This window comes from Bombus pascuorum, chromosome 7 (genome assembly GCF_905332965.1).
Source record: "Bombus pascuorum chromosome 7, iyBomPasc1.1, whole genome shotgun sequence".
In the NCBI taxonomy this organism is placed as follows: domain Eukaryota; kingdom Metazoa; phylum Arthropoda; class Insecta; order Hymenoptera; family Apidae; genus Bombus; species Bombus pascuorum.
The window spans coordinates 8,557,105-8,570,304 of record NC_083494.1 but is presented as its reverse complement, the minus strand read 5'-3'; the positions used below and the strand labels follow the sequence as shown (position 1 = coordinate 8,570,304).

The 13,200-nt window shown below is 37.7% G+C and overlaps 2 protein-coding genes across 2 annotated transcripts; both read left to right on the top strand.

Moving 5' to 3' along the window:
- Positions 1-471: 471 nt before the first annotated feature.
- On the top strand, positions 472-3,178 carry LOC132908528 (ribokinase-like). The gene is made up of 7 exons (XM_060962592.1): positions 472-1,079; positions 1,432-1,564; positions 1,656-1,782; positions 1,882-2,043; positions 2,117-2,208; positions 2,294-2,482; positions 2,714-3,178. Exons 1-7 carry the CDS (start codon positions 1,030-1,032, stop codon positions 2,888-2,890), a joined length of 930 nt encoding a protein of 309 aa, XP_060818575.1. The 5' UTR covers positions 472-1,029; the 3' UTR covers positions 2,891-3,178.
- Positions 3,179-4,417: 1,239 nt separating this feature from the next.
- Positions 4,418-6,135, top strand: LOC132908912 (uncharacterized). The gene has a single exon (XM_060963358.1). It carries the CDS (start codon positions 4,709-4,711, stop codon positions 5,285-5,287), a length of 579 nt encoding a protein of 192 aa, XP_060819341.1. The 5' UTR covers positions 4,418-4,708; the 3' UTR covers positions 5,288-6,135.
- Positions 6,136-13,200: the final 7,065 nt, after the last annotated feature.

Sequence of the window (13,200 nt, the reverse complement as noted above, 5' to 3'; positions counted from 1 at the left end):
TAAGAGGCATAAGATTTTCATTTATAACTAGAATTTGTCATAGGTTCTATGATATATAATGAAAATATAATGTTTGTGAAATTATAACCGGTAGTTAGCAGTAATTAATTAAGGGAGATTATTATTGGCCCTTACATAGCGTTAAAATTGAGAAGGTATTTAGTTAGAAATAAAAATAATTCTATTCCTATTTTAGAATATTATAAATAAATATATAATTATACTAAATTATCAATGAATATACTTGAAAATATCATTATCAAGTAAAATAATTAAGAAGTTATTTACTTTATGAAGAGATATTTCTGTCAATAATAAAATGAAAAATTTCTTTCATTATTATTCGAAAGAGAGCTGCTTTTTACGCTTCGCATTTTTTCAGCGATAGTAGATAAATATTTATTTTATATGAAATTCATTCATTTGCCGATAGATGACAGTGAAATAGTTTTCTATGTATATTATTGTTTTGATCATCTTTATCTTTACATTTAAAGAACACATTAATCATAATTTTTGTATTCTTTTTAGATCTAATTGTAATCATGTTGTTATTTTCCATAATTGAAAACGTGATTATGAATTTTAAAGTGGAAAAGTTAGCCTTACCTATTATAATAAATGTATGATACATATGTAGTGGAACAAAATGTGTATTTTTAAAATGAAATAATAATAAAAACCTTAATATTTATTTCTTTTCTAATCTTAATACTTTATTTTCGTACTAAACTATCTCATTATCTGAAATGAAAGTTCATTCGTTTACGTACTTACACATGTCATTTTAGTTAGGTTATATGTATGATACAAAAAAAGTTTTATCAAATGAATACATTGGTCCATGTGATAATTGCGATAAATCCAGATAATCAGTTTTATCGGTTTTAGTCGTTTATATGAATAGTATCTTTCAAGTTTTTCCATTAAAAAGTGCAGTTTCTACGTGACAGGCATTACTTACATAACCCCGATAAAGAAGTTCTTGCTTTAAAAATTTTAAATATTGACTAATTAAATCGAAGAGAAATGTCTCCAAAAATTGTTGTTGTTGGTTCATGCATGATTGATTTTACTTGGTAAGTGATCATTTTGCTTAACGTAAGTATAAGCAATTTGCTTAACTTTTTAGAAAATCTGTAATGTAGGAACATTACAAAATGAAGATTAATGAAGAACAATTTCTTTTTATATGGAAATTAAAATGAAGTTTCTGCAATATTTGAATAACTAAGACTTATATGTATAATATACTGCAGCTGAATTATATATTTCCAAAAATAAAATTCTTATATTTAATGTTAGACATGTCGAATACATTAAAAAAATACAAATCTATATTTAATCGAATGAATTTAAATTAAATATACTTTCTGTCATATTTATTACGTAATTTATTGTATAATTGAATGATTATGTATCATTTTCTAGCTTTTCTCCCCGTTTACCAAAACCTGGTGAAACACTAATTGGTACTAAATATGAGATAAAGTATGGTGGTAAAGGTGCTAATCAATGTATAGCAGCTGCTAAGCTTGGTGCCGCAACAGGAATTGTTGCTTCTGTATGAATTTTAGTTCTATTCGCGATCTCTAACAAATTATTCTATAAGCAATAAGTTTAAAACAATTTTGTGGTAATTAATTTTTATACAGTTAGGTTCTGATACTTATGCCCAAGAGTACTTAAAAATATTTAAAGAAGAAAATATAGATGTTTCTCACGTTCAAATACAACCAAACCAACACAGTGGAATAGCACATATTACAGTTACTGAGAGTGGTGAGTAATAGCCATTAATTCTGACAGAGTTTGATAGAATTTAGTTTTACAAATGTTTAAAGTACACGAAACTTCTCGAGAAAAATTTGACAATTTTAGGCGAGAACAGTATAGTAATCGTATTAGGATCGAACGCATTGATGAGTTCCAACTTTGTGGACTCCGCGACCAACATGATCAAGAATGCTTCTATTTTATTATGTCAATTTGAGGTACCTCTAGAAATTACTCTACACGCTTTAAAGATTCACAAAGGCCATGGTTAGTTGCCCTTCGTAATGTTTTATTCTTCCATGAAACACACATATTAGTTATAGAAAATGGAATGCGATAGGTTTGTCCATCGTGAATGGGGCACCCGCTACGGAAAATGTCCACTCAGATTTATGGAAACTTTGTGACATATTTTGCGTCAACGAGATAGAGGTATCTTCGAACTATCAAATTATAAAAATTAATTTCATCTTAGGAATTTATTTTTAATTTAATTGTAACATATATCTATCTGTAGGCGGAATTTATGAGTGGAGTGCAGCTTCAGGAACCATCAAGTATACAACAGGCTGTTGAAAAATTCTTGGATAAGGGTTGCAATACGGTGATTATTACTCTTGGAGAACAGGGAGCGGTGTATGCGTCTCAAAGCGATAGAACAATTAAAAAAGTTTGTACTACTCGCGTTCAGCCTGTAGATACAACGGTACGTTCAATGATCTTGTTCGTTTAGTATGCAGATATAGAATATTTGCCTGTTTCGCTTATTCGAAGCTTTAAGAATTTTTTTATCTTCCATTTTTAAATTTCCTATTTTGTTGCCTCCTTATACATTATCTATAGAGAAAATTCTTGTTTATGCTCGACAATTAATTTATAAGCCAAAGGGACGACAGTCCGTGAAATCGTATCGCTAATATTCACGATATATGCACAGGGAGCTGGAGATGCATTTCTAGGCGCTTTTGCATATTTTAAAGCTTATCACCCAGCGCTTTCGATGGACGAATGCATTCGAAGAGCTTGCGTCGTTGCCACGGATTCCGTGTTGAAATTCGGTACACACGCGAGTTTTCCGAACAGGAGCAGCCTGTCGCCGGATCTGTTCGCTTGAATTAATAAAAATGTTGTACATTCTATACAAACGACACATCTTTCCGACATCTGTTCCTTCTTTTGTTGTTATTTTATGTCGTTGCTTCTTATCTAACTTTGTCATGTTTTGATAATAATAAAGTATTGTTAAAAAAGTAAAATAAAAATGAGCGATGATTGTTTATGTATACTCCAGTTTCATTTTGTCCCGTGTATTTTGTTGCGTCCAATAATAAAAACGAGGCGACTCTTATGCGAGAGGAAATTGTATAACGTTGACTGAATAAAGTTTTGCTGTTCTATTTTATATTACTACTGTATCTTAATTAGTGTAAAGTAATCGAAGAATGATGTTTTGAAATATTAAAAGTGTTTAAAACGAGTCACGAAAACAAATTACAAAATTCTATGAATTCCCTCTACATTCTATTTTCCTTATCGCATAAAATAAACCTGACAGTGGGTCTCAATTTATATTTTCTCGGTATCCAGTGATTCCAATGGGTTCCTTGATACACCTATACAAAAATCTCCGATACATTTATCAGATTATGGAAGATAGTGACGCCTATCTTCACAAAAAATATGCTAATCTCTCTCATGCTTAGTATTTTGATCAATTCTAAAGTCTGTATCGTAGCACGTCTCTGATTGTCGCTGTTCTTCGAAACTGTACATGGATTTTTATTAAAACTTGTATAACTCTATACAAGTAACGAGCAAAAATCTATGAAAAGATCGGGCTCTGACTGCATCGAATTTTAAATATAACTATAATAAAAAACACAAAAATGTTCATATTAAACCTTATTTTAATGTATAAAATAAAATTGATTTTCCCGCGAAAGATTCGTAAAGCATCAAGATCTTCGATCTCGCGTAAAATCCCCGAGACAATGTTTTCAATATTCCTCGGGGCAAAACAATAAGAAAATGTAAGAGACGTTGCGGGAATGGTAAATTGCGAGAACTCGTGGAAAATCGTTGTGATTAAAATCGTTCATTCTTTACGTAAGAAACAATATTACGTGAAAGTGTCCAGTTGTGGAATTTGACTGGTTTACGCGAATGACGCGCGAACTAATGCAAATCCCATTCATCTCGACCCGGCGCTATTAAACGACTAGTCAGCCGTGTCCTCAAACTGGTGGAACTTCTGCTTACAATCGTCACCGCCTGCGTAAGAAGTTTGTCACAGTAAAATGTGTCGTCCATAAATGCCAACAGGCAAAGGAGTTGTGTTAATTACGCATGGTAACGCGAGGAATCACGATCCACCATCTCTCCCTTTTCTCAATTTTCCACGAACCAGTGCCACTGGCCGGTGCCAGCCTGTTGGCCACTTTCCTTCTTTCATAGATGAACGGTGACGTCTGCGCCGGAAAACACCGCTATCTTACATATTTAAGGGGACGCGTGTTGTTGTAAGAGGAAATGAAACAGGGACCCCATTGACGTCACGGCGGCCAATAACGAAGAAAGCATCCACGATGGGGAAATTAAATATCACCCGGTACGAAACAGGGGATTGGTCACTCCCGAGGTGGAGATGCGGTGGCTACCACCCACGGTTTCTTTACCTTAAAACTCCGGCAGTGGACAGGGAGAGTTCACTCAGTTTTCAGTAAACCGCCAGGAACGATCTAAGCCTCTTGAAACAGCTCTTACACCTCGACAACTATTCTCGACTAAATCGAACATTTATCGGATAAGATTCGGTGAGAACGAGAGTTGGACAGGAACTTGATCGGAAGTTTCTCGAGTATCGACCGCTGTTGGCAGTTCGTCAACTTTTAGCCTAAGGAAGCAACGATCAATTTGGATCAAATTTTAAACCATGTCTCTATACACCATTGTGGGGATCATTGTTTGCATTCTGCTCGTCAACTTCACAGAGAAAGAATTTACAGAGGCCAGGATACGACCGGAGAGGTTCCACGTTCGCCATCAGGGTATTTATCGACAACTCCGCAAGATACGTCATCTGATCGAGTCTAGTAATCAATGGAGGTCGAAGAATTTATCGAAAGTGAACGATGACGGGCCCATATGGATGAACTCGATACGAACTGCGCAACGAAAACGACGCAATTTGGAAATAATAAACGATGGGTTCGTGGTGGAAGTGAGCAGGTTGCAAAATGCATCGATCTGCAATTACACGATTGAGCCAGTCGGGGAGATATTTGGCAGCCGGGTGCTGAGCAATCTGCATCACATCAAGTGCAATCCAACCGATCTTGGTAACAGGTGTCAGAGCAATAAGCCTCATTGTTGTATACAGACCTATGAAATAATAGACCTGCCCATCCCCAATAAAGCGAACGAACCAGTGATGATTTACACCGGATGTGTATGTGCGCACCTTCATGCGATTAAAGCGAAAAACTTTAAAATGAAAGGACTGGATTACTAATGATCATAAATCCCAGTGAAGACAATGTTGAGTTAGATGGAAGTATCAGTTAGGCGTTTGTATAGGTGATAATTTCACTATCCTAACATTCATTAGTGATAAGGATAATATTCAATGATTTAAAATGTGCGTTTAGGATACTGTGCAGAATAGTTACTCGTAATATGCTCGTAGTTACTAACTCTGTGTTAATTCAACACACGTTAAGTGCCTTGTTAGATATTAAGAACGCAATATTGTTGTTTTATTTTCTTGGTCCAGATTGTTCCGGTAATTATTCGATCTATATTAAGTATGTAAATGGCTAGTTTTTTTTTATCAAGTAATGTAGCTTGATAACTATCTGAGATAATATAATGATCAAAGTCATGAAGCCAATTACAATTGTAGATCCGTAAATAAACTTGGAATGTTTAGTGACGTCCGGATACGGAGAATCTCGATTTGCTCAATACTCGTTGTTCCACGGACAAGTGTGTCCTTGTAATATTATGTAATGAGATATTATCTTTGATTATTTATAGAATGCAATCGGTTCTGTTGCCAAACAATGTGATAGACGCGTCATGCGATTATTTTTTATACGACTATTATTTATACTATTTATTCTTCTTTTACTTATCCTTTGTACGTTGTGAGATATTGTAGTTGTAAGCATTATAATTATCATAATTTTTTATCGAACAAAACAACCTTCAATCTTTCTACGATGTATCGATAACATACACGAACTATTAACATATTTATACCACGATCTTTTTATTCTAGTAGCATCTTTTCCTTTAGAAATATTTTATATACCTAATGATATATCATAAAATTTAATAAAATATCTTATGTCTAACAAATATTTCGCGTCATCTTTTTCTTATTCCCTTAAGCCTTCTCCTATTCATTTTCACGACATTTCTTACTGAACTTTTGAGTGATGATAGTAACGCCGAAGAGAATGCAGATTGTCGGTGTCTCAAAGAACATAAATCTATTTGATACTTCACGATTACAGTGGTTATAAAACATGATTGCTATGATTGGTTTCTATGAATTTTTCCCATGTTGTATCCTTTCGTGAAAGATCATTGGAGCTGTTCGGGGATTTACTTTATCCACGGTATTTTAAATTGGAAATGCGACGTTATTTGCATTGTTCTTTAGATCTCGATGAAGACACTTCATAGAACTTTTAGCATCTATCGAACATTATCTAAGAGCCTTCACGGCAGTTCCATCTCCAATTTTTCGCCTTCGTTTTCATTAAAAACGGTTTGGTTCTTTAATAAGGTCATCAGGTGTGAGGTAGGTGCCGGATATTCGCGATCGTAGAATATTACGCATGACTCAGAAAATACCGAGGGACTGAACTCTCGAAATCTTGATCATCAGGTCGTCCCACTACGGAAGAGTGAGCCACGCGCCATCCGACATTAAATCAGTCCGTCAGAAAAACCAAAGCACTGGGAGAAACCCTTCTCGACTGACCGACGCAACGGCACGGTTACGAAGAAACAGTTACACGTTGCATTTCCTCCCTCTCCTGTATACCAGAAACGATATTATCAGTGTTTAAAAAATTAGCGTGTGATGAAGCGTACAAGTGACTCTTTAATTCATTTTAGTGGGTCAATAAGAGCGTTCTGCAAGATGAACACCGCGATTATGTATTTGCTTGTTGCAATGACTGAATGAGAAAAAAGTTTTGTAATAAACAGATTCTGTACTTGTTGACCCTGAGCAAATTTTTCTCGTAACAGCAAAAAATCTGGTATCAAAATCGAAAAGCTTTCAAATCACTCGAGTTGATCCGTTTGACTTTCGAATGTCTCATGAAAATATCTATGAAAAGACTAAAATTGTTTAAGCGCTTTTTATTCAGTTACTTGACATTGCCCCTAATATTACGAACTTTACCAACACACCGTTCCTTTAATTGATTTTTTACATTGTTGTTTATCGGTGAACTCAATGGCATGCAAGGTATGCCAGTCACCGGTGACCCCCGTGATAATCAACCCGATTAAACAGTTCTTAACATTATAAGTATTATAAACTTTACGGACACGCCATTCCTTTAAATTGCTCTTTATACCATCGTTCATCGGCGATCCCAATGTCGTGCAAGGAACGCTAGTCACCGGTGACCCCCGTGATAATCAGCCTGATTAAATAGTTCTTGATATTATCCCTAATATTACAGCTATTATAAACTTGACGAACACACCGTTTCTTTGATTGATCTTTACATTGTTGATCACCGGTGATCCCAATAGCGTAGAGTAAGAAAGGCTAGTCACCGGTGACTCCCTTGATAATCGATCTGATTAAACAGTTCTCGAAACAAATACTGTCACGATATCAACGAAAAATGAAAAAAAGTAATAATACGGAGAAAAAAAGAATGAGAAGATTGATTCAATCTCAAGCTGGTGACACACGAGGAAATTCGTGCTTATGCTAATCGGCCTACGTTAACCGGCATTTCTCGACCAGATACTCGTGTGTTTCGTACGTAATAAATTGCGACACAAGCCGGTTGTCGGCGACGCTGTGACACGCTCCAGCGGCTCGCGTGCTGCATCAGGAAATCCCGCGGTAACACGCGTCTATACGTGAAATCGTGGCTGAATCAGCGTGCAACGACACCGGTCGCGCGCCTCGCCGCCTCATACCGCGCGAGCGTGACGTACGCACGACATACATACCGGTTGGAATCTCATTCACTGATCGAACGAAGACGCGAGACGCGAGTCTTTTCCCTCTCTTCGGCTAGGAAACCGCAGTCCGGACCGATTCCCTCGCAACTTTTTCTATAACCGCACGGTGTCGTGTCGAGGACACATCCTTCACGGAAAACATGTCGAATTCGCGATCTTACCTCGAGGAATTCACCAGAGGATGTCACAAGACTTGGTGCAATGTTGTGACATCGCGTTAAGATCTCTGTGTTCCCCTGACGTGGATATTTATTGATAGAACATTGCAGTTTTATGCTTTTTATCCTTTTCTTTCGCCGAACCAACGGTGTATCATGGAGGTTGCTAGTTATTAAGAATATGATTTCATGGAGATGATTGGACTCGCCATCCTGAATTTTTACGCGTCCTCTTTGTTGTCTCTATAGGGGGTTTCGTGGTTTTGATATCACACAAGATCTAGTTTTATATATAGGCCGCGTAGAAGTTACATTGATCAACTTCATCAACTTGGAAAATACAGAGAAGCGATGATGCTAAACTACAGTTAACATTGTTTTTCAAACCTACCTTAGAATTTACCATTATCTATGTTATCTTCATGCGTTGAACGAAATTGTGGAAGCATGTTATGTAATAAAAATTAATAAAAATTGGAGTTGACTAGTGTGATTTCCGAGTAGACCTTTCGATTGATTGCCAGGATTTTTCTTTCCTCGTCTTAATAAATGCAATGCGAAAAGATCGTAAATCAAGTACGATATAGTAGGTACATTATGCGCAACTTGTGGGAGAATGATGGAAATTTTCGAAGTATTTAGAAGCATGTGGATATTTTTAAAGAGGAAGAAAACATCGCAAGAATTTGTCGTTTTGCAACAACAGAATATTACGATGTTTTTTCCACGTTTAAAGTGATCAAGGAAATATATGATCGACGAAATGCGCATAAAAAATATAAGTTTTTAAAGACAACTTGTTCATTCTTCTTCGTAACGACTTCCTATCATTTATTGTACCTTTATTAATAGCTTTGCAGCGTTAAGCGACATGTGAATCGTTTCAAGAACAACCAAATTAGGAACTTAATATGCAGACGTAGATCCAGTCTTTGATACTACATTCTGATTCACTCGCCATGTACTAATCGTATTTAACTCAACTTGAGTCACAGCCAACTGTTCATTCTGACATAACCGTTACTTCCGGAGCGTTATACTTTACGTAGTATTTGAGATTGTTCGATGGTTTAATTACAGAACTATTTTTAAACGTTATTAATTGATCTATTAGTTGATAATAATTGAAGAAATAAACGAACGAATAATTCTGTTGGGCCGTGTAAAATTCAGAGGCATCTTGCGAGAAAATTTCCATCGATTTTACTCTACATTGTCGTTGCCCGGTGAAAAATATTTTCAATTAACGGCTCACAGAGGCGAAGGTATCGATAGGGGGAGAGAGAAACAGTTTTTCTGGTATCGGATTTCGAAAGAATAACGGCCGTTAAAGGGTTCATAACGAGCAGAAACGCGAACGGCGTATTCCGCGCTTTTGCGAGGCGGTACACTGAAATTTTATATTTTTCCCCGGCGCAAATAAGAACGTGAAACTTTCATATATTTTTTTTTCTTTTTTTCCCTTCCTTCCCCGTGTTCCTTTCTTTTTTTTTCTTTTTTGTTATTATTTTGTTTTCCTCCCCGGAGAACTCCGCCACCAGTACAAGCTTCAATTAAAACTCCTGAAATACCGTTTATTATAATTTTTGTTCAACAAAGGAAACGCATCGACCGGGAGTACCGGCCGGTTTACAAACGCAAAAATGATATTTTTCTTTAATTTTCTGGCTTCCCTTTCAATGGACCGTTGGCGTGTTTCGACGTTAACAGAAACGTTTCGATGTTTTCTCTTAATAGGAAAGCGGGAGAACAAAAAAAAAAAAAAGGATAAAAAAAGAGAGTGGATAAAAATAGAGCAGAATGAAAAAAAAAACGCGATGAAGATCTATATTTTTTGCACTCCTTCCTGATTGAATTGCTTGATTTTTTAATTTCAATTCGGATAACGTCGGCGAGAACAATCCGTGACGCTTGAACTTTTAACATCCTCGAAGAGAAGCGAGATCGTCTCGAGATCCGTCTTCGGATCCTCTGATTTTTCTTACTAATTCGCCATTCTCGTGTCGTTTGCTCGATACACGATGAAAGCAAGAAGCATCTTTTGTTGGAAAAGGGCGATCTTGAAACGACGAACTTCCTCCCGCCTCGTTTCTCCAAAGTGGAGCACTTTCTGTCGTCGGATAAATGCGATTTCAAGCGAACTCCTTCTCCTCCTTCTTTTCTCCTACATCCTCCTCCTCCTCTCTCTCTTTTTTTTCTAACTCTCTATCTTTTACTTTTATTTCATCCGGATGCCACCGAATCGAATTTTTGTAGACGGAGTTTTGACGGTGAAGACACAACGCGGTCGAAATGGCGGCGAGACGAGTTAAAAGAGAGAGAGAGAGAGAGAGAAAGGAGCACTTCAAAACCTTCAACAGGTAGAACGGGTTCAAAATAATCCTCGATGCTCTTTGAGACCGCCTTGTACAATCGGTTGTCTTAGTGGCTGTCTGCCGGCAACTTCGTACCCTTTATCTTCGCTGTGTACTTGAACTTCGAACGAAGTTTAAACGCGTGCAACCGCGTTATTACATCTACGGAAAAACGTCTTTCAGCCCTCTAGCCAATCAAAACGTTGTTCTTTCTAATCAGAGATTCATCCGTTTAACCAACGATTCCACCCATTCAACACATTTCCGCTGCTGCTTTCAAATTAAGCAGCAACCATAACAAGTTCTTAAATAAACGTTCCGTATCTCTAAAACCGTAATGTTTGCAGCAATAAGGATGCAGCTTGAATATTTGAATTGTATTTTTTGCAAAGATATATGTTTCGTATTAAAAATTTCAAAAGTTTATTACTACGAATTTACTTTCAAGAAGTAACTTTCAATTTTCAATCGGTTTATTAGTGTAACTGGAAAATAGCATAGTCTCGTGATCGCAGCAACAGCCTTTTCAATCGTTATCACTGTACCAAGATTCGTAATTTTGGTTCTCAAAATTGAGTCATTAAACGTCACGTCCGTCAGGCAAGCGCTAAAGAAACAGAAAGCCGAAAACATGTCACTCGGCGCACTTGTCAGCTCGAGCCATTCTTAGTCCGACGGTAACGAGCACGGTTACAGTAGCGAGACGCAGAGAACGAGAGGAGAGGAGTGGACGATCGAGGTAATTGACAAAACGAGCACGACGATCAGTTAAGGGGAAGAAAAACCCAAACGGAAAGGGTGCCGTGAAGCGCCTTGGCCTGCAACTTTAATTTCCGACCGGCTGGTAAAAAAAGTTGCCAGTCCGGTCCGTTTCATGAACATCTCGTCTTTAACGATACGCATTATGCCAACGATTTCACATAAGATTTAGTAAATTAAGCAGCGTGTCGTAATAATTAAATACTTACGACGATACTACCGAAATTTCCCATGAAATCTCCGTAACAAATTTTTTCTCATTAAACCATGAAAATGTTACACCCATGATTGGAAATATTTTTTAGGGATAAGTATCAAGTATTTTTTGCGAATTCAGGCTTCTTCCGATAAGTCATCGTTACAGGATCCTGAGAATTCACTCGTTTCATTATCAATGCGCACAGACCTGTCTAGATATCTAACCAAATATTACTAATACATTATTTATTCAATTTTGTACCTTTAAATTTCCCATAAACGCGTAAAAATTCGCCGTTTATTAATAAATAAATCCCGCAAGTTGATTGAATCCAAGTTTAGCAATTCCAACGTTTCCAAACATAGTCTTTCTTACGCACTGTCCACTTATCATTTCTCTGTTTGTAATCTTTATGCACGATAAAGATTTGCCTACCCAGTAAAGGGAAAAAAAGGTAAGAGCTATAATAAGAACAATTTCTTCCATTAATTTGACAAATGGTGTTTCCTCCTCTCGCTCGATGATCCAAGCGAAAAAGCCCAATCTAGTAGCGTTTTTCACCGGCTTCCAAGGCGGTCGAGAATTGTGGCACGCGACGAAAATTGCAGGTTACTAGAAGTCTTGCCGTATACATATTTATGAGGGTCGTAGAGTTGTTTACTTTTTATTACGAGGGGGGAACGTGATATCCCGCGAGGACAGGGCCCCTTTGTTCTTACGAACTTTTTATTTCCGCGATCCCGCGGCCGTGCGCCAGGCCGCATTTCAATCTCGCGGATGAATGCGCGCGCGAACTTCATAAACATCGAATCGCGGTTTCGATATTAAATTTATCGCGATGCCCGGTGCTTACAATGCGAGCGCGTGTCAAGCGTATTTTTTCAATAGATCCGAGACAACCGAGGCCGCAGCTCGGACCGAGGAGAGTGCGCTTAATTCTTCATGTTTTTATCCGGTTAAACAGGTTGCTGGGGGGCGAGTGCGTGTTTGCGTACACGCGTTTCTCTTATTCCGTTCCCGGGTGCTCCTCGAGTTTTGTTTCGCGCCACTCTTTTGTACCGCACCCTATTACCCATCGATCTTTCGAACCGATAACAATTGTGCTTGCGCTTGTTGCTCTCGCTAATCGCGAGAGCTCGGCAGCGGGTGCTCGTAAACGCATGACGTCAAACGCGAGAAACGCGTTGGAAAAAAGACAGCGGCGCGGTGAAATTTTCGCCAAAACGACGCGTGAAACGCGGCTCGTTAACGTCAAAGAGAGAACGTACTGGCACGGTATCTGATTAGCGAACAAAACGCCGATCGAATGACGTCAAGCGATCCGCGCGGTCTTCTTCGCCTTTTCTTTCTTTCTTTCTTTCTCGTGGCAAGAAAAACGCGGACAGCTGATCGGGTTCTGAAAGGAAGGAATACGCGTAGGTAGACCTGAAGATCATGACGTGGGTTGGTTGTGGGATATTCTTAAATAAACACGTAGTGCACTGACATTTTAATAACCGGGCGAAAGTCCGCTCGATGATCGCGGTGACGGGAATCCTGCGGTTTGCTCTTATTACGCGGTTGGATAAGGCACGAACCTGTTACGAATTTGTGTCAAACTATATTTTTGAACGGTAAAATAGAGGATAATAAGGAAGGTGCAGAAAAGAAAAGAGAAAAATAAAAACGCGTAAGGATACTTTTTAAAGCAAACCCTTAAGTGAGGAAAAACATATATCCTTTGCTCGTGCCT

Excerpts from the sequence above, each read along its gene's own strand:
- LOC132908528 (XM_060962592.1), top strand. The coding sequence starts at position 1,030 with ATGTCTCCAAAAATTGTTGTTGTTGGTTCATGCATGATTGATTTTACT. Across the intron at positions 1,080-1,431 it reads TGCATGATTGATTTTACTTG|CTTTTCTCCCCGTTTACCAA; the intron begins GTAAGTGATCAT and ends ATCATTTTCTAG. Across the intron at positions 2,044-2,116 it reads AAAGATTCACAAAGGCCATG|GTTTGTCCATCGTGAATGGG; the intron begins GTTAGTTGCCCT and ends GGAATGCGATAG.
- LOC132908912 (XM_060963358.1), top strand. The coding sequence starts at position 4,709 with ATGTCTCTATACACCATTGTGGGGATCATTGTTTGCATTCTGCTCGTC.